The sequence below is a fragment of the Pipistrellus hanaki genome, assembly GCF_964339955.1.
Source record: "Pipistrellus hanaki genome assembly, chromosome: 2".
NCBI classification, from domain to species: domain Eukaryota; kingdom Metazoa; phylum Chordata; class Mammalia; order Chiroptera; family Vespertilionidae; genus Pipistrellus; species Pipistrellus hanaki.
Genome location: NC_140504.1, coordinates 148,802,896 through 148,829,397, shown reverse-complemented (window position 1 = coordinate 148,829,397; position 26,502 = coordinate 148,802,896). Strand labels below are relative to the sequence as shown.

General features: G+C 37.6%; 1 protein-coding gene across 2 annotated transcripts in view; it reads right to left on the bottom strand.

The window, feature by feature from the left end:
* Positions 1 to 5,041: 5,041 nt before the first annotated feature.
* SLC44A5 (solute carrier family 44 member 5) overlaps positions 5,042 to 26,502 on the bottom strand; it is a 311,252-nt gene continuing 289,791 nt past the window's right edge. The window contains exons 16-23 of one of the 2 annotated variants that reach the window (XM_084873496.1): positions 25,882 to 26,144; positions 25,266 to 25,360; positions 17,613 to 17,716; positions 15,575 to 15,648; positions 14,834 to 14,904; positions 14,639 to 14,727; positions 13,269 to 13,353; positions 5,042 to 6,685 (exon numbers count right to left, since the gene is read on the bottom strand). In XM_084873496.1, the coding sequence (XP_084729622.1) occupies positions 6,579 to 6,685; positions 13,269 to 13,353; positions 14,639 to 14,727; positions 14,834 to 14,904; positions 15,575 to 15,648; positions 17,613 to 17,716; positions 25,266 to 25,360; positions 25,882 to 26,144 (888 nt within the window). In that variant the 3' untranslated portion in view covers positions 5,042 to 6,578. Of the gene's footprint in view, positions 6,686 to 9,007; positions 9,854 to 13,268; positions 13,354 to 14,638; positions 14,728 to 14,833; positions 14,905 to 15,574; positions 15,649 to 17,612; positions 17,717 to 25,265; positions 25,361 to 25,881; positions 26,145 to 26,502 lie in introns of those variants that run through there. The other variant, XM_084873495.1, reaches the window with a different exon arrangement.

Below are 26,502 nucleotides of genomic sequence, written 5' to 3'. Positions count from 1 at the left end.
GCACGGCCTCAGTTGTGAATCTTCCTTTGAAGATTGCCTTCGTACAGCTCTTCCCTCCAGTCACCATGCTGTAGACCCAGTGAGGGTGCCCAGTGGTTTGGGAATATACAGCAGAACATTTGAGATCAGCTCTTATTTCTGTTTTTATTATTAATGGAATTTTGTATCTAGTTAACCTTCTTACAAAGAGATAAAGGACTGTATTTAGTGTTTCTGGGGGAGTAGCAATAGATGGGAGGGTACTCATGTACCCTCCTATGTGCTGGACACACAGCACCCACCATCCTCACAGACACACATTTGCACATCTGCACCCAGGCAGCCCACACACCGCAGGTGCAGGACTCTGAGATGATGGAGGCCCATCCAGGGTGCTCCCTGCTTGTGGTTTACTTTCTGCTTTCAAGTCCCATTGAGTTCCATTTGAGAATGACTATTATATAATGGCCCACCCTTGGGAAAACCAGTTCCAGAGCAATTAACATGCCCAAAATTAATGTATGCAAAGCAACAAGGACAAATTGTGCAAGGAACATATAATTTTTTTTTAAGTTCACCTGTAAGGAGGGGGTTAGTTTCCATTTTCAGCTAAGAGAACCTCTGAGCAATTAAACACCTTCCCCAGGTCACTCAGTAACAAGGGGATTTGGAATTGAAGCTGATTGTTCTGCTTCTAAAGGCCATCTCAGTAGCAACTAGTCTTCACTGCTGGGCTCTGTCATTTGCCTTTGCTGATCCCCTAGTGTTGCTCAGAACTCATACCCACAACTGCCACTTGACAGCACAAGCCAGGCTGCTAGTTGAAGTCATTTTCATTCTTCCTTTTTCTTTACCATTTTCATTTCCTTCCAAAGACCTCCATAGAACACGTGAGAATAATACTGTATATAGAGATCCCTAAAGATCCCACCAAAAAAGTACTAGAATTAATAAATGAATTTAGTAAAGTAGCAGGATACAAAATAAATATCCAGAAATCAGAACCCTTACTTTCATTGCGGTTTTATTTATAGTAGCCAAGAGTTGGAGGCAGCCCAAGTGCCCATTAGTAGATGGGTGTATAGAACGCAGTGGTATGTTTACATATGGACTACTACTCGGTCGTAAAAATAGAAGGAAATCTTACCTTTTGGGACAGCATAGATGGACCTGGAGAGTATTATGCTAAGTGAAGAAAGACCACTGCCATATGATTTCACTTATATGTGAAATTTAATGAATAAAATAAACTAACAAACAAAATACAGACAGACTCATAGATACAGAGAGCTGTCAGAGGAGAAGAGCACTGGAGAGGTGGGTAAAAAAGGTGAAGGGATTAAGCAAAAAATCCCAAAACTCATAGCTAAAGGCAACAGTATGGTGATTACCAGAGGGAAAATGGGAATAGGAGGAGGTAGAAGAATGTAAAGGGGGAATAAATGGTGATGGAAGGGGACTTGGTTTGGGATGGTGAACACATAATACAATATACAGATGATGTATTAAGAACTGTACACCTGAAATTTATATAATTTTATTAACCAATGTTACCCCGATAAATTCAATAAAAATAAAATAAAAACAAACAAAGATCTTATTAGCGCATCAGTTTCTTATAGGCAAGGGAAAATGAGATAAAGGAAGAGACTGAATTGGAGTAGAGGAAGTGAGAGAGTTTGAAAGGGAGTCCAATCTGTCTTAGAGTTGAGAGGAAAAAGAGAGAAATACACCAGCTCATCATGACAGCAAAGTTTTGGCTTTCATGCGAAAGGAATGAGAAAAAAAGGCAGATGTTTTTAAATTCCTTAATCATAAATCATGTTGGGGCACCATTCTTTTTCATTTGTTTGGGCTAAATACATCTATGTGATTAATTTTATTGTAACGTGGTCTGCTTCAATGCTGTTTACCAAAAAAAGGAAAGATATTTTTGTTTAATTCCTGGCTTCTCATCTGCTCTTGCGTTTCTTTTTCTATAGATTAATGAACTGCTTTTAGAAGGCACCCTAATTTCTGTAATGTTGACTTCTTGGATCTCGCTAAAGACTTTAAAAAATAGACTCTTAGCTTTCTTTCTGTTCTGTTCTTGGGCTTCACTGCTTTCCCAATATCTTACCTTTGTTTTCTCCTTTCTGTGCCCTGCAGACACACATGTAGCAACATCCATCCATCTGGCTGGAAGAACGTGGAGATTTCAAAGTTAATCTCTCAACGAATCAAGTCCAGACTCACTTTAATTGATATGCAAATTGGAAACATCTTCTTGTTTGATAAGTTTCGCCCACCCTTGTTAACATACTGCTTTTTTAACAGCTAAAGCCCAGAATACGAAGATGCCCATGTTTGGGGGCCAGCCGTAGAAAGGCAGAAGATAGTTTTCTCCACTTACTTAAGCTATTCTCAATTGTACAGTATCTATAAAGAAATGGAACAAAGACCCAAGGCTTAAAAACAAACAAAAACAAAAACAAAAACCCTAGTGGCTTTAAATAGTAAGCTTGAAATTGATTGCTTTGAAATGTGTCACATTGCCCCATGCTTAGAAACCATTAGAGAAAATAAAGCCAGATTGCATATTATTTCATTCCAAACAACTGGAAAGTCATAAATGGAGGAGAGGAAGGTTCAATATGTCCTGATAAATTTTAATAAGGTCCATGACTGTTACATCATCCCTATGTCCAAGCCTTGCATAAGGTGGTACTGAGTTTTCATGAATGAACTAGAGACCTAGTGCATGAATTCATGCACTGGTAGGTTCCCTCCCCTTGGCCAGTGACTAGGGCTGATTTGGGCCATCTCACCCAGTCCTGATCGGGGTCAATGAGGGCCAGCCAGCTTGGGAGGGAGCATGGGATGTTGGCCGTGATTGGGGCTCATTGGGCCAGCTGGCCAAGGAGGGATCATGGAAAGTTGGTCTGCCGGCCCCGACTGAAGCCCATTGGGACTGGCTGGCCAGGGAAGGACTGCGGGAGGGCTCCAGGGCATGTCTGGCCCTCTCACCCAGTACCGATTGGCTGGACCCCAGCAGCAAGCTAACCTACTGGTTGGAGCATCTATCCCCAGGTGGTCAGTGCACATCGTAGTGACTGGTCGAGCAGTGGACCGAACGGTTGACTGATTGGTTGGACACATAATATTATACTTTTATTATATGTTTTTGAAATTCATGCTCAGGGGGTGTCCTTCAACTTGGCTTGCACCCTCTCCAATTTGGGACCCCTCAGGGGATGTCTGACTGCTGGTTTAGACACTGTGGGATCGGACCTAAAACAGCAGTCAGACATCCCTCTCACAATCCGGGACCGCTGGCTCCTAACCGCTCACCTGCCTGCCTACCTGATTGCCCCTAACCATTTCTGCCTGCCAGCCTGATCACCCACAACTGCCCTCCCTTGCCGCAACCTGCCTCTTCTGCCGAGACTCACCTCCTCCATATGAGGTGGCAGAGACACCTGGACCCACAGGCGTCACTGCATGGAGTGGTGGCCAAGCCCCACCTCCTCTGTGTGTATGCCCATCTTGTGGCAGCCATCTTGTGATGATGTCATGTGCAAGGGCATGACACCACTTAGGCATTTATTAGTATAGATGGTTTCACATTGTTTTTCATGGGTGTTGGCATTGTTTCCTGGATGATGACAGATTCACTGAGGACCAGAAGGAACTCAGCTAGTCCCTGAGAGAGATCTTTAATACCCACTTAAGCCCCAAGACTAAAAACATGGTATATGGAAAGTATCTTTGGAAAAGTAATTTATTCCTGCTATATTGGTCAAATAGTTCTTTTTATTGAATTTTATTCTTATAATCATAGAGTTGTATTTTTAAAAATCTTTGCAAACACCACAGGATAACTTGCAAGAAACTGGGGGGGAAATGTCAGGATACCATTCCATATACCATGGTCTGCAATAATGATTTTAGTTCAGTTTTGTCCCATATCTTATGCCAACAAAGACTGATTCATAAAGCATGTTCCCCAGTCCAGAACCAGATAATACTGGAGATAATTACTATGCCTGGTTAGAGTCCAAGAGCAATTTCCTGAGGCACCACTTGTAAAAGTGAAAGAACATACATTGGAATGAGTGCTGGTCAGCTTTGTAGTAAAAGGAAAATAAGGAATTGTTGCGCAGAGCCTGTTTTCCAATGTGAGCTTAAACAGGTTATGCCTGCTGGTCCCACAGAACCTTTCATAGTGTGATTCCACTGTGTGGATTCACAAACTCTTTTTAAGCTTTCTGGGAACACAGAAAATCAAATCAGAGCCCAATTTCAAACAATTTATTAACAAGTATAGTCAGTGGCTTTATGATCTAAAGCTCAGAGTTATCAAGATCTAAAGCAGAACTTGAATTTCTTCTGAACACCAAACTATATTTTTATTTAAGTAGAAAGGAATCATTAGCTATGTAAGCTAGCATCTTATTTAAGTTAGGACACTTTAAAAGAACACTGGAAATAGCATGAACATTGTTTTATGTTTTTGTTTTTAAAAATCTATTAAATTTTAAAGAAAATTTACTTGGAATATTTAACATATAATTCAATTTAAAAATGGACTCATACATTTATTAAGGTATGGCTGGACCTAAGAAAAATTTTAGTTTAAGATTAACCAATGATTGGGACATTTAATCTTACCTTGGAAAACTATCATTAATTAGTGTTCACAGTTTTTAGGTTCCTGAAGTCGACCCCTGTCTTTAAAATTATGAGATTTACTTCTTACGAATATTGGAAAAACCATGAGGGCCTGAGTAAACCTGTGGTAAATTAAAACAAAGAGCAACTAGCTAATTTCGGCCACTGGATTAAAAAAAAATCCATCACATACTCATTTAGCTTTGATTTATTTATTTTATATAAATTATCATTTTTCAGTTATTTGATTTGGCAATCAATGCACAGCTAGAGAAAAATGAAATTTTTAAAAACAATAAATCTAGATATTAAAAATATATATTTCCTGTCATAGTATAGTGGGTTTTGAAAACTAAAGCTTTTTGTCTTTTCTAGCTTAAAAGAAAAAGAAGGCAGGCAGTTTTTTCTTATCTAAATCTTTATTAGAAGAAAAAAACCAAATATATTTCAAACAATGAGTAACAACAAATTTCATTAAATATTTTCATTATCAAAGATATTGAGACAACATGGTCCTAATATTTCTGCATAGCAGAAACCCATTGATTACAGAGCTCAGACCATCACGTGCTCCTGTGAGTTTGTTTTTGGCATAAAAGATTATCTGAAGTCACATTTAAACACCTGTGATCATAGATAAATTGATAGTAACTTACTGTTGATTCTCAAAACTTTCACAAATTATCATGTGAGACTGACATCCCTTATACAGTGAATGCTTTATGGATTATTTCTATAACAAACAGCATTCATTTTCTTTCAAGTTAAGAGTACTAGGAAAGTCATTTAAAATTGAATTAGAAATTACACTCCTATTTACATTAGCACAATAAAAATGAATATATTATAAGCAAACTGATTATTTCATATCAAAAGTTTAAAAATAAAATTACATACATAGAGCACTCCTTGACGGTAATAAACAATCATTTAAAAAGGAGCTATTCAATACATGACATCTGTGAGCACCCTTTCGTGGGGTAAAGTTTTCCTTTATAATTTCTCCAAGTTTCCCTTTTTAGTTTGTGTAAAACATTGTCATACCTACTGTATTTTCAAAGATCTACTATAAAAAAGGTTACATTTTTAAACTTCTCACTTTTAGTAAAAAAAAAAGAAACACAGCAAGTGTCCTTTCAGATTTTTTTCTTGCGTGTAGTACACATTCATGAATGTCCACTAGGCGCAGAGGGCTTTGTTTATGCTGCAATGCACTCTGCAGAGCGAGGATATTAAACACACTGAAATGACAAATGGTTTCCAACCAGTGAGCTAAGAGGAAAACAAATGCAAGAAGACTTGTTGTAATCACCAAACATTGCAGGTGTTTTGTTTTGTTTGTAAAACAATGTTTGTAAACTTGCCCACAAAAGCTGGGTAATATTAAACAGCCGGTAAGGCACTTTGTCAGAGAGGACCAAGTCGTGAAGGCTGGATGGTTGGCAATTTGTTTAATAGGAAACATGCTACACTTTGAGCAAAATCTGGAGCCGGGCAGTCTTTTACCCATTTACTGCCAAGCAGGAGTGGGGAAAACTTTAAAATTTGCTATTTTGCTTTGTTTACCGATTTCCCCTGCGGAAGTCTTTTAGTTGTGATTTTAAAAATATATACATTAGGAGCTCTCGATTTAAACCATGTATCATTTTTCAATCTAATATTTTAAAGAATATGAACACAGTCACTAGTATTTTCGAAAACACCCAAGCCACTCTTTTAAAAAATGAACTACAAAACAAAAGGTCTCAGTATAAAAATGTTCCATGTTGTTAACAATTCCCTTGCGACTTCTGATGGCTTCACATATCACAGTATAAGCTTTGGTATAAAACATGCATATAAGAGCCAACAAGGTCGTGAATACAGTGTTCCAAAAAAGAGCGCTCGTGAGTCAGACACAGCGGATGAGGAAGAGGATACACACCGCTGCAGATGACCAGCCTGCACCTCTACTGCGTCGAAGTTTGTGTACTTTTCACCTTCATAATCTTCATCAGAGAGCGATTCATGTAATAGGGTTTTCCAGCAGAACCATCGTTTCTTTCTAAATCTTCCACTAGGAGGAAGAACGGCACAGAGTAAATATCAAAGCAAAACTGTAAGAGAAGTCACAGCGCCATCTGCTGCATTCTTGCGTAACCACAGTTTAAAAATCAAAAATGTATTGGTGGTGGTGGTGGTGGTGGTGGTGGTGGTGGTGGTGGTGGTGGTGGTGGTGGTGGTGGTGGTGGTGGTGGTGGTGGTGGTGTGTGTGTGTGTGTGTGTGTGTGTGTGTGTGTGTGTGTTTAAACAGCATAGTTTGGCATCAACATTATTGTAAACATAACTATGAGAAAAACAATCAGCCCTTGTTATTATGTAGGTAAGATATTATCTCATTCTGTGTTCCAGGTGAGGTTCTGTCAATAGTCTTTGCCTCTCAGCTGCATGACAGGAAATCATGTTTACCTTCTTTTGGACGGCAAACTAAAGGATTCACCAGTAATATCTAAATTCACCTTCAAATTCCTAGAAAGTACTATGTTCTCAATGTGATTTCCAAATGACCACACTTTTTCAAAATTTATTTTGTTTGGCCAGAAACAATTCAGGTAGTATAATTTTAAAGAAATAAGATTGATAAATTTTAGAATAGTTTCAATTCTTAAATTGGAAATTCTGAAAAATATTGCTGTTTTTCAATTAGTTTTCTTTGAAAAAAAAGTGACTTCTAATTTTTTCCTCAAAAACAATGCTCATTTTTACCCTAATATATTTAAATTACACAAAGAAGTTACTAATGGAGAATATTTTTTTTCTGACTACTATTAAGCCTATAATATGGCTAAAACTAAGTTTTAAATAAATTATTTAGAAATATTGAATCAAATGGGATTCCCTTTTTTATGATTTTTGTGCCCAAGTTTAGAATGTAACTCCATATAGTTCAGTAAAAACTTTTACTCTAGACAACTTTCTGGCCTAATATAATGTTAAACATATAATTCAAGGGGCCCATCTGACACTGTGAATCTAAACTATAGAAAAATCTACCATTTTTAGAAGTCTCCAAATTAATCCCATTTGCCTCTCAATATTCTAACTCTTAGAACAACCATGAGTATAAAGAGAAAATAGGCAACTAGCTTCTCATACATTGATTTATATTTTATTCAAGTGATTTTCAAACTTTTATGTGCATCAGAATCAACGAGAAAACTTCATAATAATCACAAGGTGCCCCACACCCAAGCACAATATATCAGAATCTCTTAGAGTGAGGCACAAGCGTCTATATTTATAAGTAGTCAGTGATTCTGATACATACAAAAATGAAAAATTGTCTTATTTCATCATTGTGAACTTTTTGACTACTCCTGAAGTGGACTTAATCCTTATAATTTTCAACGTTTAAGACAGAGGTAACTATGTTACTAGATGTTGTAATCCCTGTATTTTTGAATAATAAAATAATAATAACCATCGAGGAAGACAGCTTGTCACTCTTCTCTGAATTAGACTTCAAGAAGAATGAGTGTGAAGAAAGCCCCTTTTCGAGCTGTGAAGCCAAGTGACACTTTTGACTACAATCATCACAACTAAGCCATTGCAAAGGCCAATATTTTGTATATCTTCCCTATTCATTGGCTTCTTGTTACTGCTATGAAGTCAGTCTAAGTGTAGGTTTCCACATTTTAGGATCATTTCATAAATTAGTATTTATATTAGTCTGTAACACAATGATACAATTCTGGCTCTCTTGGATACATGGATCATAACCAGATAAAAATGTTAGATCAATGTGTTCTTTTCTGTCAATGCATAAACAATCCTTCTACAGAAGCTTAGTGTAAAAGCCAGAAGGATACAACTTGATTCAATGCTCCTTTGGGGGTACGTTTTTACACTGTTGGTTGTATCATATGCACTTGCACACAGGATGGGTAAGCAAAGTGCATGGATGTCTGATTCATGCTTTGTTCTGCCATGCAAAAGACCCAGGCAGGGCTGCCAGAAGCTGGCCTGCCAGCAAAGGTGGGGTATGACAGTAACTTTCTTCCTCAGGCCTCAAGGGACAGCTTTTCTAACCCACAGTAGGTCCTCTTATAAAGGTGCCCAATGAGGGAGCTCTGGAGGACTAATAGCATATTTCCTTAGGGAAAAATCCGAAATGACTTTTCTCTTTCCTCACTGAAAGTTGGGCTAAAAATCAAACCTTTTGTAGAACAAAGCCAATCTCTTTAATCTAGAAAAACAGGTATAATCACAAAAAGATATAATCACTTTTTCTGAAACAAATCCATACTAATTTCTTATATGGTAGGAATCAGAAAATGGGAATTTGTCTCTCTTTAGATTGAAACAAGAGACAGTAAGTTATGTGGCCATTTCAGTTTTGTTTAGAATATTTTTATGGTGGCCAGAGGTTCATTAAGAATGAACATTCCAGAATTCAGATTCTATAAATGCAGTATCACTAAGACAAAGCGGGCTGTGCAGATCCCACAGTAGTTTTTACTTAGTAACGTTCTCTATGGAACCTGTATAACATTAACATCTACAAGTTTATTATGAACTTGAATCACCCAACGAAATATGCTTCCTAGGGAACCATTAATACAAGTTTCATCACAGCTTAGAGAGTTGCCCACTAGCTCGAACAGTACAAATATGACCATAGCACCATATTTACAAGTTCAGTACCATATGCTGGTTAACTATAAATCAATCTTTTTATGGCTAATCCATTATACATTTATAGCACTTTCAAGAGTTGCCTGAATATCCTTTACAAATATACATACACGTATCACAAGAAAGGCTATTAAAGTGCTGCAATGAGAAACAGCACGCCGAGTTATAAAAGCTTTGAAAACACATTCGGCAATAGACGTACAAAGAACAAAGTATGCCATTTACTGCCCTTCCGCAGGGACCTCAGTCAGTCCACAACGTCTCCTGGTTCACAGAGGCTACCGTGACCCCAGGCCCGGCACCTCAGGTGGTGCCAGGTTCTGGCTTTTTAGAAGCCAGCACAGAAGTTGTACATGACTCAAAAGCATCACTTTCTAGTTACAAATGACCGGATTTACAAAACTGCTTAAAAGTGAGCGGCACTGTTTGGAGCTTTTCTACTCTTTCTGCTTCTGGGGGACGAGGTGCCTCTTGTTCAGAATGCTGTGCAGGGTGGGGGCTATGAAGTAGGGCTTTTCTGTAGATCCATCATTTCTTTCCAGATCTTCACCTGGATGTGCAGCAGCCAAAGCGGGCAAAAGCAGCAAGCAGCGGCCGAACAATTATACGCATTTTTATAAATTGGAGAGTGGAACAGGGAAAAATCAGAGAAATCAGCGTTAGAAAGTCAAATTCAAGGCAAAAGAGGGCAGTTCAGTTGAAGTGCTGGACAAAATACAGTAAGAAGCATCAGCCGGGAAGCAAGGAGTTTTCCTAAGCCCCACCCACTCCCACGGAGGTTTGGTTTCAAAACAAAATCTTTCATGCCCTTTAAAAGCATTATCTTTAAATTCTGTGGTTGCTTCTCTTAGAAAGCTTAACTGTCACATCCTCTGAGATAAAGCTGAATAAAACGTGTATTGTTCCTGTGATAAATGTAGAACAATCATTGAATACCAAAGTTCCAAGCTACTTTAAATGTTTGTCCAGACCCTAATATTATAACTGAAGAAACTGAGACCCTGAAATGTAAAATGATCCTCCTAAAATTGAAGGCTTTCAGGCGCCCAGTCACAGTGGCTCAGTGGCTGAGCGTGGTCCTAAGAACCAGGAGGTCACATGCCCAGGTTGCCAGCTTGATCCCCAGTAGGAGGCCTGCAGGAGGCAGCCGATCAATGATTCTCTCTCATTGATGTTTCTCTCTCTCTCCCTCTCCCTTCCTCTCTGAAATCAATAAAAATATATTTTAAAAATAAAAAAGCTCTTGGGCAATCAGGATGAGGTGAGGACCCAACCTTCTGACACTTCCTTAAGGCACCCTGTCCTAAATCCTTGCAGCCTGTCTCAGGTTACATTTAAAAGCGATTACTAGTGTTTTCTAACTTCTGTAATACATGCATTTATCTTGTTGCTTTGCCTAGGCTTATAATAAAGAGATGGAGTGTTCACTGTTTGATGGTTTGGGGGGAAGTACCTGAATGATACTGAGAATTAGGTTTTCTGCAGGTACATACAATTCACAGCAGATAGTATTGATCAATAAAAGTATAAATGCAATTTGATACTAGGTTTTGACTAACACATTATAAAAGATTTGTTATTTATAGCCTTTATTTATTATAACATAAAGGATAAGTAATAGTATACAAAACCATATGATCATAATTTGTGGAATAAGTCTAAATTATTTTCCATCAGAGTCTTTTAGGAATGGTGGATTGCTTGTTTAGTATATTTCTGCATTAAACCTCACAGTGATTTTCCTCACACACAATATGAAAATCTGAGGAAACATGAGAGACACCAAACATTTTTGTTCTTTCTTCCTTAATCATATTTCTGTACCATATATCATATATCATATGTTGCTGTCATCACCCTTGAGGTATTGGTAGGAAGCCTGGTATGAATCATTTTAATAATCATCTAGAACTATTCTTTTTTCCCACCCTGGGATCAAAATTCTCAGTGCCCTGTAATATTTAAAAAAAAAAAAAAGATGTCATGTTTCTGTCAATGAAGTGTTCGCAAATGGTTCACATTTTTTATAACACCAGTTTTACCAGCAGTCAAAATATTAGGTATAAAAAGATATATAAAAAATAAAAGGTACAGCTCTACACAGTCATAATTTGGCTTAGAGTATCATGCGAGAAGAATGTTTGCCAAAGTTGCCCATGGTAATAGCTGGGAAGGGAAAGGGAAATACAACTTGCTTCCCTTGTTCTTTATTATCAAGCGTGAGAGTCCCTGAAAGGAAACAATTCATGTTCAACACACCACATATTGAACAAGGCTAAAAGTATACTCGATTTTCAAGAAGCTAGCAATTATTAATAGAAAAGGGTAGAAAACACTTCTCACTGCTTAAATTTAAAATCTACCATAAAAATTAAAATGCATAAGATTTGCTAAAGTTTCCAAAGACTGGAAAGGAGTAGGTTCTAGATATTTCCTGAGATATATTTTGAGAAACATTTTTAGTTACAAGAGCAGGGACTATCCCAGTGAGAGCCCCCAGAATTGTCCCCATGTTTAGTGTCTGGGATTAAAGCAGAGATCTTGGAACATTTGAGAATTCTCTGCTCTGTCTTAGGTACTACCTTACCCCACGCTTTTCACTCCAGTTCAGGTACGAGATTTGTTCAGGTGGTTTTTCCTAACAAACCACTGGGATACTATGAAAATATTAAACATTCCAGTTCCATTTTCTGCCAGAGGAAGAGATAATAGTGCACAAAGTCCCCCTGGCTTCTTTGTTTGGTTACTGAAAATTGATTTTTTAATGTTCAGAAAGAAAATCAAAACAAAAACAAGGTCAAACTATTTTATAGATTTCCTTTGACCATTTCTCCCTGAGGTTGTTATCTTCTCTCCTGACCCCAGCGGGAAGTTGATACTTATGGGTTATATTTAAAACAAATTTAATTTTACACAAGGGGAGTGGATCACTCAGTAGTTCCCTGTTATAGAATGTTTTCTCTACTTTTCTTAAGAGCAATGTGCCAGAGAAATAATCTCTCACAGAGTCTACCTGCAGGTCTAACAAGTTCTGCTCTCAACGACTGACCCTCCTTGCTCTAGGTCTGTGGTCGGCAAACTGTGGCTCATGAGCCACATGCAGTTCTTTGGCCCCTTGAGTGTGGCTCTTCACAAAATACCATGGCCTGGGCGAAACTATTTTGAAGAAGTGGTGTTAGGAGAAGTTTAAGTTTAAAAAATTTGGCTCTCAAAAGAAATTTCAATTGTTGTACTGTTGATATTTGGCTCTGTTGAGTAGAGTTTGCCGACCACTGCTCTAGGTTGAAGGTGAGAGTCAGATCAAGCTCCTGATGGGCTGTAGATTTTCCAGGACTTTTAAGATGAAATACTAATGGAAACCATATCCATTTCGTGTATGCATCTTACACATGTCACACAGAGGCACACTCAGTAAGTCAGTGATGAAAGCTCTAAAGAAGCGCGTATTTTAACTCTAAGCATCAGAATTGATCTAGCCATGTCCTGGACATGCTCCTCTATGAATCCTCCCCATTTGTCACTGTGTGGCCCAATGGGAAACTGGTCCCCATGTGTCTTTGAAACCATTATCAGCTTGGCTTTATCAGAATCAATAAAGGCTCTCCTCAAAGAGTTTCCAGAGCCCAATCATGTCTTCAGTTCTGTTAATAAAGCACCACAGAATACAATCATTATGATAAATTTTAAAACATTAGGAAATAAAACAACCATTTCATGCTAACACCATGCAATGAAGCCTCTGGTTCATTTCAGTAGTTGATTCTTCTGTACTTTGCAAATTCCATTCTCTCAGCCATTAAGGTTTCAAGAGCATCCACTCAACAATGTCTCTTTCCAAATAAATACAATAGATTTGCGATTGCAGCCAGGTCATAGCAAACCTACAAGCCAGCTCTGGGCATGGATCTTAACCTCATCTCTTGGTTATCCACTAAAGGGGGAAAACACATATTCTGAAAACTTACAGAAGCAGATGAAAATTGTATCAATACACATTGCATAGACACTGAAGAACCCGTGTGCAACTAGGTAAGATCCAGCAATGATTGTCTGTAAATGAGTAAAGGAGAGAATGGTGATGTCATTAACTCATCTAGAAGAACAATAATGCAGCTTTAATGAAAGTCACCTTGAGAGAGCTTGGAAGTGGTCTGTGTTGAGGAAGATTTCAATATAGAGACCAGAAAACATTCAATTACAATGTTTTTGAGTGCTATGTACTGGGATTTAAATAAAATGTACTAGATCACCTGCCAATTTTCTTACCATTATCCCCGATGCCTACCAAATAGATCCCATATTTATGATTCTGTGCACGGAGGCAGTAAAGCATAGGAGTTAAGAGCACACACTGCTCAGGCTTGAAGCACAGCTCAGGTGTTTCTTTAACACGTTACTTAACCTGTCAGTGTCTCCTCTATGAAAGTGTTGGTGGGAGAGGGGGGAATGTGAATAATAGTATTTATGACACATGAATTGAGTGAATTAATATATTATAATAGATGCCAGAGGACTCCATCCAGGTCCCCTCCAGCTGCATATCTACCCCCCAGTTTGGGGGAATGTAAGCTGCTTCATTGGTACAAATTGCCCTCCTTGCAGAGAATTGCCTCAGCAAAAGCTACAGCCCCACCCAGGGTCAACCTTTGGGCAGCGGCTGCCTCAGGCAGCATGTAAAAACTCAGTCCCTTTGTCACAAATTCCCGTAATTATGCTGAAGGCCTCAGCTATAACTGCAACTTGGGTTGGCTCTTTCCTTTGCCAGGACTGCCCTCCTCACTTTCTTAAAAGTGTATCTCAGGAGAACACTTCCTAATAGACCTCTCCTGTGCAATCCTCTGTCTCAGTTTGTTTCCAAGGAACCCAACTTTTGAAGCAGGCTTGGCACAAAGTAAGCCTGATAATGTTAGTTATCATTACCTCTCTTATTCCTTTTTGTACTTTTTTTTCTCTCTCTGATAAATTTATACTATGAATATAAATTGTGTTCCCTCAAAATTCATATGTTGAAACCTAATCTCCAATGTGATGGTATTTGGAGGTGGGGCATTTGAGAGGCAATTCCGTTGTAAGGCTGGAGTCCTCATGAATAAGATTAGTGCCCTTATAAGAGGAGGCAGGAGAGATATTCTCTCTCTCTACCTTGTTAAAATGAAGCAAGGAGGTGTCCCTTTGCAAACCAGGTAGAGAGGCCATCATCAGGAACCTAGCCTGTGGGCACCTTGACTTTGGACTTCTCTGCCTTCAGTATGTGTGAAAAATAAGTTCCTGTTGTTTAAGCCACCCAGTCTATGGTATTTTGTTACAGCATCTGGACTAAGACACCAGCTCTTACCAGCAAAGGTACCCAGTAGTAATTTAAAGATGTTGGACCTTCTATAATTATTGAGACTCTCTGTGTGAAGAGTAAAAAGCCCAGGACACCTACAATGAAAAGGCAAAACATGTATATTATGCATTTGCAAAGGAATATAGCTTTCTGTAGTAGTTTCTCTAAGCACCTAATAAACTTTTTATTATTATTACTTACCTATACTCCCAGTAACTAGTATTTTCCCCAGGACAAGTACAAAGTCTGTAACTTTATCCATAACTGCAACTCTAAGAATCAGAAAAAAACAAAGTGGGTTGTTTGTGGTTTTTTTTTTGTTTGTTTGTTTGTTTTTTGTGTGTGTGTGTGTGTGTGTGTGTGTGTGTGTGTGTTTACATGCATTAGTTGAAATTTATGAGAATAAATAATTCATTAGTTCATTTTGATGCATATTTGCTGTAACTTTGGCATTTGTTAAATGTAAGAATTAAAGTTTTGGGATGAATTCCCGACTCATTCTTAATGAAGTAAACAGAAGATGACATGATAAGGCTGTGGGACGCTATTGGTGGTGTCAGCCTCCCTACCTAACTCATGACCTAGACATCCTGAACCCAAAGGATGCTGCTCTGATTCTCTGATTTTTTTCACTCAGACTATCAATTTTGGGAGAGAGAAATGGTCAGAGACATGATGATAATGTCCATGTGAGGGATTTCTTAAAAAGAAGGAATAAAACTAAATAAATGCTAGTGGGTATAAAGACATCAGTGAGTGATGGCAGAAATAATTCTAAGATATAAAAATAAATGATTGATGTGACAAAGAAGATTTAAATCTATCGAATTAAAAGACAATATTAATGTTTAAGATGACTGCCAACACTTTAATAACAACATGTGAAGTATGTGCTGCTCAAGGTTCAGCAAATCGATTACAATGTTCAACCTGATTACTTACTTTAAAATATTTCTTATCAGCAGCTCGAAAGCATCTCTTGCAGACCTGCAGAAGTTCTTGCCATATATTGCAATCTGAGGAAGACAGTTATTATTCTGGAGTCAGTAATCCTGACAAGACCAAGAGACAATCCAATAACAGGAAAATAAATCAATTATCTGTCACCCATTCAGCCATGTACTCTCATTTCACTTTCCAACATTTGGATTTGTGGGAGGCATGGGACCTATGTGTCCTCCGCTCTGCACAACTCTCCGTGTTGTTGACAATAAGGTCTGCTTCAGATGCTATATATCCCATTAAACCCTATGGAGATTGGACAACTTCACACAGTTTCTCAAATCTTTTCCCAAATCTCAGGAAATGGTTTATGTCTTTGAAGCATTTGGCTGGGGTTTATTGCTAAATGGATTAAATGTTGCAGAGATCATACTAAAAATTACTCTCAGAGTCCTCACTGGTTTGTTTCAGTGGATAGAGCATTGGCCCCTGGACTGAAGGGTTCCAGGTTCAATTCTGGTCAAGGGCACATACTTTGGTTGCAGACTTAATCCTTGGCCCTGGTTGTGGTGTGCAGGAGGCAATCAATCAATGTATCTTCCACACATTGATGTTTCTCTCTCTGTGTCTCTCCCCTTCCCTTTCACTCTCCCTAAAAATCAATGGAAAAATATCCTTCTCGCAGAATCTCAGTGCCTTTCAATATACTTTATTTACAACAAGAAGCCTCAATACAACATTCCAACTGGAAGAATATTAATGACTACTTAAATCTCCATAACTATTTGAGACATTGCTGCAGACCCTGTGTCCCTGTGCTAATAAGCAAGTGTCATTAGACTGTAGTTGCTAAATTTTAAAAGAATTTTATTTTTGGATTTCCTATATTTAAAAATTTCTTCAGAAGCCTCCATATTCCCCAGGAAATAAGAAACAAATTTAGTTAGGTATTGCCACATATCTCAACATAAGATTCACACAGAAAAGGAATAGATCCTGCCTTTAAAATATATAAAACACAAATTAGAAAGATCTTTTCTTCTCAGAGTAAAACATAGACCAAGCTTTCTTCTCGATAAACTATATCAAAGACACACAAAATCACTTTTATTCTAGCACATTTTAAAATTTCTAAGATAAATGTTTTCCCTCTTCAAAGAGATTTTGAAAGCGATAATGAAGTGCTGCTAATTTCTATCTCAACTCGGAAAACATAGCCTTGAATCACTTAAGCGGCTGATTCACAAATTCATATATCCACACTAGAGGCTCAGTGCATGAATTTGTGCATGGCTGGGAGGTGATCAGGGCTAATAGGGGCTGTATCTCCCAGTACCGATTGGGGCTGATCAGGGCCAGACAGGGGGAGGGACCATGGAAGGTTGGCCAGAACAGGAGGTTGGTTGAGGGAGTGCACTTACCACCAGGGGGCAGCTCCTGCATTGAGTGTCTTCCCCCTGGTGGTCAGTGGGCATCTTTTGGTCTTTCAGTCACTTAGGCTTTTATATATGTAGACTAGAGACCCGGTACACAAAATCTCACATGGGGGAGGGGTGTACCTCCCTAACTGCTCTCCCTTGCTGGCCTAGTCCCCAGAACTTCCCTCCCCTACATGCTTGGTCCCCCCTAATTGCCCACCCCTGCAGGCCTGGGTTCCTCCCAACTATCCTCCCTTGCAGGCCTGGTCACCCCCAACTGCCCTCCTCTGCCAGCCTGGTCACTCCTAACTGCCCTCCTCTGCAGACCTGATTGCCCCCAACTGCCCTCCCTTGCAGGCCTGGTGGTCCCTCCCAACAGCCCTCCCCTGCTGGCCATCTTGTGGTGGCCATCTTGTGTCCACATGAAGGCAGCCATCTTTGACCACATGGGGGTGGCTATCTTGTGTGTTGGAGTGAACAGTCAATTTGCATATTACTCTTTTATTGGATAGAATGTGATAAATTCAACTGCATGATCTAAAAGTGCTTTAGAGATGGAAATGTAGACATGGGGTTTGGGTTTGCAAAGAAGTTTAGTAAATAAAAAATAATCTACTTACCATAACATAGGCATTTCTGTTCAAAAACTTTACCACTTTTTCCAAGCACCAAAAACAGCATCTCAGGCATTGATGTAGAAATTTGGCAATGTTGTTCTGGTTATCTATGAGGAGATATTTACATCTATTAATGATTTGCAACTAAACTCTCTGGGTAAAAAAATAAATTAAAAAATTTTCAATGGCTTTACATTTTTTAAGTTGCTAAAATATATACAAATTTACCATTTTAGCTATTTTTAAATGTACAATCCAATAGCATTAAGTACAATCACAATGTTGTGCAACCATCACTATCCATTTCCAGAACTTGTCATCATATCAAACTCTATATTCATTTAAAATAACTCCTCACTCTCCCCTTCTCCCAGTCCTGGTTACCTCTACTGTACTTTGTATCTGTATGAATTTGCTTCTTCTATACCTCATATAACTTGACATAAAGTTTCTTAAGGTTCATCATTTCATTCTTTTTTTTTTTTGAGATGGATAACATTCCATTGTATGTGTACATTACGTTTTCTTTATCCTTTATCTGTTGATGAAATTGGGTTGTTTCTACCTATTGGTCATTGTGAATAATGCTGCTGCTGTGATCATTGCTGTTCAAGTATCTATTTGAGCCACTGCTTTCAATTCTTCTGAGTATATATATCTAGAAGTGGAATTGCTCATCAGCTGGAAATCCTATTTTTAATTTTTGAGGAATTGCCACACAGTTTTCTGTGGTGGTTACACCATTTTACATTTCCACCAGCAATCTACATTTCTAATTTATCCTCATCCTACAAACACTTGTTATATTCCATTTTTTAACAGTAGCCATTCTAATGGATGTGAAGTGGTACCTCATTATGGTTTTGACTTGCATTTTCAAAATGATTAATATTGAGCCTCTTTTCATGTGCTTATTAACCACTTGAATAATCTTGTTTGGAGCAATGTATGTGCCAATTCTTTGTGTGAGACCAAGAGGATGATACAGGAGGCCCCTGAACTTCCCTCCTTCCACGGATGCACTGAGTGTACAGCTACATGGAGTAATCTCCTCTGAGGGAAATCCAAACACTAGCTCAACGACACAGACGTCAGATAACCAAGAAAACCCCCACACTAAAATGGGTAGGAAAGGCTGAAGCATACCACCCTATAGACTCCACTCTCTGCACAATACCATACAATTGGGATAATATATCCAATTCTCAGCTTCTCCTGAGGAGTGAAGTGTTTGGACAGCACATCTAGGATTCCAACTTTTGAGGCTCCCTCCCATGAGGCAGGTCTTCAAAACAGCCAACAGACAAGTCCCATAGGAACAAAGAGGCGGTTTTTAACAGACACATGTGCTAGTACTCACTGTAGCTATCCTCTCAGGGCACAGCACACAGAATTCAGGCAAAGACACGGGATCTGACTGCATATTTTGTAACCTGCAACCTAAAATTCTGGCTCTCTAATTTGCATGCATCTAGGAGCAAACAACGATCCTCCATGGAGCCTATGGAAGCTGGTAGGCACTTCCACCACCTTCTGCCTCTATAACACTGCATTTATAACACTTGGTCACCAACATCTCTTTGGAAAGTTGCTTGTACACATGCCTGGTGCCATAGTATTTGAGGTTGCTGCCCGAGGGCTGGTTCCCAGTTCCTCTGGCCATTTTAGCCAACAGGTCTTGAATTCATGACTCCTTAGGACTATAGCAAACAAAGAAGCAGTTTTTAAATGGTGCAAGAGTTCAGGCAAAGACATGGGATCTGACTCCCCACACCCACCACCATGGCTATACACCCTGTCTCTGTGCAGAGGGAGCAGGCAAAAACACTCACCTCTCAGTTTCTCATTTAAAGATGCTAAACTGCATACTGTCCCAGCTGCTGTCTGAGCATCTGGCTTCTATAATAATCAGCCTGCATCTAGGTTTTGCCTATGATCCTCCCCTTTGAGACACCTACAGGTCTTGGGAGCCACCAAGAATAACTATGGTGGGTAGGACAATTACAGTTTTAAGAGAACCAGAAGCTTGAGCTAGGCTAATTGATAGCATTCATCTCCTATATGAGACCAGTCTGACACAAGGGGAGAGGTGACTTTTTCATCTAATGCACATTAACCAGAACAGAGTCAAGAAAAAATAAGGAAACAAGGAAATACATTTCAAACAAACAATAACAAGATAAATCTCCAGCCGGGACCAGTTTGGCTCAGTGAATAGAGCATTGGCCTGCGGACTGAAGGGTCCCGGGTTCGATTCCGGTCAAGGGCATGTACCTTGGTTGCGGGCACATCCCCAGTAGGGGGTGTGCAAGAGGCAGCTGATCAATGATTCTCTCTCATCGATGTTTCTAACTCTCTATCTCTCTCTTCCTCTCTGTGAAAAATCAATAAAATATATATTTTTTAAAAGTAAATCCCTAGAAACTGACTATGCATATACATATACATATATGTATTATATATATATATATATGTGTGTGTGTGTGTGTGTGTGTGTGTGTGTGTGTGTGTGTGTATATTTCAGAGAGGAAGGGAGAGAAAGATAGAAACATCAATAATGAGAGGGAATAATTGATTGGCTACCTCCTGCACACCCACTACTGGGGATCAAGCCTGCACCCTAAATACAAAAGCAAACATAAACTGTTATGAAGGGAGAAATAAACAGCAATATAAAGATAGTAAGGGATTTCAATACTCCACTTTCAATAATGGATAGAGCAATCCAGACAGAAAATAAAAAATAAAACTTTAGACTTAAATTACATGTTACACCTAAAGAATCTAATAGACATTTACATTACATTCGATCCTACCGCAGCTGAATATACATTCTCCTCAAGCACACAAAAAATATTCTCCAGAATAGATAATGTTAATCCACAAAACAGGTCTTAATAAATATGAAAGGACTAAAATCCTATAACCTATTTTTTCTGACCACAGTGGTATGAAACAAGAAAAAAAAAATGGAATATTCACCAATGTGTGGAGATTACACAACATGCTACTGAACAATCAATAGATTAAAAAAAAATCCAAGAGTATCTTGAGACAAATGAAGATGAAAATACAACACATCAAGTAGATGGAATACATCAAAGTAATTTTAGAGGGAAGTTCATAGCAATAAATACCTGTGTTAAAGAAAAGTCTGATCTCAAACAATCTAACTTTATACTTCTAGAAATCAGAAAAAGAAGAACAAATTAAGCACATAGTTAGTAGAAGAAAGGAAGTAGTCAAGACCAAAGTGTAAATAAATGAAATAGAAAATAAAAAGACAATGTAAAAGATCAGTGAAGGAAACAGCTGGTTTTTTGAAAAGATAAACAAAATTGACAAACCTTTAGCTACACTAATTAAGAAAAGAAAAGACAAATACAGAAATTAAAGTGGAGACATTACAACTAATACCACAGAAATATAAAAAAATTATGAGACTATGAATAATTATACATCAACAAATTAGAATACCCAGAAAACACAACTTTCTAGAAACATGAAACCTACCAAGACTGAATCATAATGAAATAAAAAATTTAATTTGAATCAGAAATCAAAAACCTCCCAACAAAGAAAAGAATTAGATGGCTTCACTCATGAATCTTACCAAATTTTTAAAGAATTAACAGCAACCCTTCTCAAACTCTTCCAAAAAAATAAAAGTACAGGGAACATTGCCAAACTCATTTTGTGAGGCCAGCATGATACTGATACCAAAGCCAGATAAGGACACGAGAAAAGAAAATTGCAGGCAAATATTCCTGACAAATATAAATGCACAATTCTTTGACAAAATATTAACAAACTAACTGGTTATAGTAGGTCTCAACATAATCAAAGCCATATATGACAAGTTCACATCTAACATCACACTCAAAGGTGAAAAGCTGAAAGCTTTTCCTCTAAGATTAGGAATAAGACAGAGCTACCTACTCTCTCTCCTTATATTCAACAGAGGAAGACATAGCCAGAACAATTAGGCAAGCAAAACAAACAAACAAACAGCATGTAAATCAGAAAGAAGTAAATTTGCCTTTATTTGCAGATCACATGACATTTTATATATATATATATATATATATATATATATATATATATATATATATTTAAAAACCTACTGTCTCCACCAAAAAGCTATTAGAACATAAACAAATTCAGTAAAGTTTCAGAAAACAAAATCAATATACAAAGATCAGCTGCATTTCCATATATTAACAACTATTAGAAAGAAAAATTAAAAAAACAGTTTCCTCAGAAACAATAAATATGTAGAAGAAATTTAAACAAGGAGGCAAAAGACCTGTGCATCTAAAACTGTGAACTATTAATGAAAGAAATTGAAGAAGGCACAATAACAAATATTCCATGTTCATGAATTAGAATAATTAGCATTGTTAAAATGTTTATAGTGCCCAAAGCAATCCACAAGTTCAATGCAATCCCTATCAAAATTCCAATAGTATTGTTCACATAAATAAAAACAAAATCTAAAATTTGTATGAAACTACAGAAGAGTTCAAATAGTCAAAGTAATTGAGAAAGAAGAACGAGCTGAAGACATTATACTTATTGATTTCAAACAATAGTAATCAAAACAGTGTGGAAGTGATACAAAAATTAATCCATAAATGAATGGAACAGAGAGCAGAAATAAATTCATGCATATATGGTCAATTAATTTTTGACAAAGGAGCGAAGAACATACAATGCAGAAATGATGGCATCTTCAATAAATGGTGTTAGGAAAAGTAGATATCCACACACAAAAGAATAAAATTGGACCGTTATCTTACACTACACATAATAATCACTTCAAAATGGATGAAAAAAATTGAAATTCTGAAACATAAACTCCTAGAAAACATAGGGCTAAGTTCTTTGACCAATGTATTGGCAATGATGTTTTGAATGTGACACCAAAAGCAAAGTCAACAAAAGCAAAAATAAACAAATGGGAATACATCCAATTAAAAAATTATGCACAGCAAAGAAAACCATCAATAAAATGAAATGGCAACCTATGGAATGATGGAAAAATTAGAAACTACATATATGATAAGGGGTTAATGTATAAAATATATAACAAACTCAATAGCAAAAAATCCCCAAATAACCCAATTTAAGAAAATGGGCAAAAGACCTGAATAGACATATTTCCAAAGAAGAATAGGTAAAAGGAAAAGGAAAGGTAGTCAACATTAGACCAATAGGTAAAAGGAAAGGTAGTCAACATTACTAATCATGTGAAAAATGAAAATCAAAACCACACTGAGAAATCCACCACACACCTGTTAGGATGTCTACTGTCAAAAAGGCAAAAAATAAGTGTTGGTGAGGACTTGGAGGAAAAGGTACACTGTACACTGTTGGTGGAATGTAAATTGGTGTGTCCACTATGGAAAATAGTATGGAGTTCCTCTAGAAATTAAAAATAGAATGACCACGTGACCTAGCAATTCCACTTCTATGTTATATATCTGAAGGAAATGAAGTCACTATCTCAAAGAGGTGTCTGTGCTCCCATATTCTCTGTAGCATTGTTACAATATCTAATATATTGAAACATATCATTTGATGCATCAGTGGATAAAGGAAATATGGTATGCAGTGGAATATTATTCAGCCTTAAAAAAAGAAGAAAATCCCGCTTTTGTAACAACAGACATGGACATGGAAGGCATGATGCTAAGTAAAATAAACCAGATAGAAAAAGACAAATATGCATGGTATCACTTACAAGTGCAATAAAACATAACGTTGAGCTCATACAAACAGAAAAGAATGGTGGTTCTACAGGTTGCAGGGGTCTTCAAACTACGGCCCGCGGGCCACATGAGGCCCGCAGAGGAGTATGATCCGGCCCGCCAGGTTTTTTGGGCAGTGAGCACAGCCGAGGTGTTACAGTAGGAATTAGTAGTTCATATAGTCCGGCCCTCCAGCTCTCTGAGGGACCGTGATCTGGCCCCCACTTTAAAAAGTTTGAGGACCCCTGAGTGGTGGAGGACATAGGGAGAGGGTGGTAAAAGGGTGCAAACTCTCTTTAATAAGATGAAGAAAGGTCATAGGAACTAATGAATAACGTGGTAAACAAAATTTGCTAAGAAAATAGAACTTAAATGTTTTTATCAAAAAAGAAAAAAAGAAGGTAAATATGTGAGGTGAAGTGGTGGATGTGTTTATTACATTGAATGTGGGAATTTTTTTTTTTACAATGTATATGTATACCAAATCATCATGTTGTACATTTTAAACATATTACAATTTTATAGGTCAATTATATCTCAACAAAGCTCAGAAATTTTTATATAATTAAAAAATTCTTTGCTCATGTTGAATTGGGTATATTGTTGAGTTGTAGAAGTTCTTTAGACATTGTAAATATTGGTGGCTTATCTAAGAATATGATTTGCAAATATTTTCTCCCATTTTGAAGATTGTCCGTCCACTCTTTTGAAAGTGCCCTCGATGCTTTCTTTATTATTTTGATGAAGTCTAATTTGTTTTTTCTTTTGTTGTCCTATATAAGAAAATCACCAAATCCAATGTCATGAAGATTTCTTCCTTTGCTCTTATCTAAGAATTTTTAATCACTTTTAAATCATTGACTCTATTACAGATGTCCTCCTTAGACTTTGCCTCCACCTTAGACTTTTAGCTTTTATGATCAATTTTTAAATATATTTTAAAATATATGTTTTTATTGATTTTAGAGAGAGTAAGTGAGAGGGACAGAGATAGGAACATCAACGAAACATAAACATCAATCAGCCTCCTGCATTCTCCACTGGGGATTGAGCCCACAACCTGGGCATATGCCCTGACCAGGAATCCAGCAGTGACCTCTTGTTCATGGGTTGATGCTCAACCCCTGAGCCAAACCGACCGGGATTGAAATATTTTTATATGATGTAAGGTAAGGGTCCAAATTAATTCTTTTGCATGTAGATACCCAGTTTTACTAGTAACAGTAGTTGAGAAAAACTGTCCTTTCCCCATTGAAGGGCTTATATGTGAGGATTTATTTTGGGACTCTCTATTCTAGTCCACATCCATATGTCTGTCCTTATGCCAGTGCCACACTGTTTTGATGACTGTAGCTTTGTATTAAGTTTTAAAAATCAGGAAATGTAAATGTTCCAAATTTGTTGTTCTGTTTCAAGATTGTTTGGGCAGTTAATAATTTTTCAAATTGCATTCTAAACAGATTGTATGTTTATAAGCTGCTATATGTGTTATGTATGAAGATTTATGCCAATGACTCCATATTTATATTTTAAGCCCAACCTGTCCTAAGCTCTAGACTTGAAACTGCCTGACAATTCCAGCATGCTTCTCAATATTAGCATGCCACAAACACAATTTTTAATCTCTTTGAAATTTGCTTTTTCAAATTTGGTTTTGACATCTTAGTAAATAGCATCACATGCTTTTTCTCCCTTTCCTTCACTACTGCTCCTATCCTCCATCCCCTCCCATATCCAACACTTCAGTAAGTCCTGTTGGCTTTTCCTTCCAAATATATCCCTAATCTAACCACCTTCATCCTTACTACCCTAGTGACAGTCATCATGTTTCCTGCAACCACCCGCCCAATCTATGCTCTTCATAGAAGTCAGAAAGTCTGAGAAAAGATGAATTCTGCTATCTTACCTTTAATACGTTTATCCAAATATTGTAGGAATATCCTAAATATCTGAATTAATGCAAGAAGTAAGGAACCAAATGCTAGAGATCCTGTGTGATATCTGGGCAAAGATAAAATGAGAGTAAAAGTTAGGATATCTTTACTATTAACTAAAGGATGTTAATAGTAAACAATTTCTATAGGAAAAAGGGATGTGCAGGGGAACTGATAGGAAAGAGCTTCTTACACTCTCCTATTCAGATTGGTGAAGGATTAGTTTTAAAATATACCTATATATTTGCCCTTTATCTATAAAAATGATACCGATAGCCTGTCAGCATAATATATGTAGGGTGTTTGATCTGAGCAATGGAGAGACAGAGCAGAGTTAATCCTTAATCTTTAATATGGTTTCCTCCCCTACCTCTAATCTCTAGGAACCTATTCTTTTTAGAAGAATAGGAATAGTGGCCTGGGCAGGGAGTATAAAGTTGTGGCTATAAAGCCAGACAGAGCCAATGGACATCCATGAATCTTGAATCATACTTTTGAGCTCACTTGTACCTTACCACTTGAATGATAAGCACAAGATTGAGTTATAAGCGCATTAAACATAACTTGGAAAATAGACCTGGGGCTTACCGTATGGCTCGTCCAAATGCAGTAAAAAGTGGATATGGTGGGATGTCATCAGGTTTTCTGAAGGCCCAGTAATAAGAAGCAAAGGTACCTGCAAGGGTACACTGACCCAATGCAATGACAAAGTTTATCAGCCAGAGAAAAACAAATAGATTGAATATCTGGAAGGTAGAGATGTATCGATAGTACAGGCCGTTTCCACCATAGAAAGCAAAGTTACACTGAGCACGAGGGCAAGCTCTGGATATTTCACTTGTGTTAAAAATCTGCACTCAGAAAAAAAAACAAAAAAAAAACATGGACAATAGAATGTTAAATACTATTGCAAGATAACACCCACCCTGCATTTTGTCTTGTGTACCCCTCACCCCTACCCCCAGCTGTTCTTTTCCCATGAGCTTCTGCTGTTATTTCTATTTTCAATCACATCACTTTATTAGAATCCTTTAATGAGCTCTGAAAAGTATCTCTCGTTTTCCATCCTATGTTCATCCCTCTTTACCCCCTTTAGTTTCACATTTATTAGAGAGGTTGTTGACAATACCTGCTTCTTGGGTATATGATAAGACAAATGAGATCATAAGGTCAGGAAATAATAGAGCTTTCCTTCTAGTCTGCCTCCCC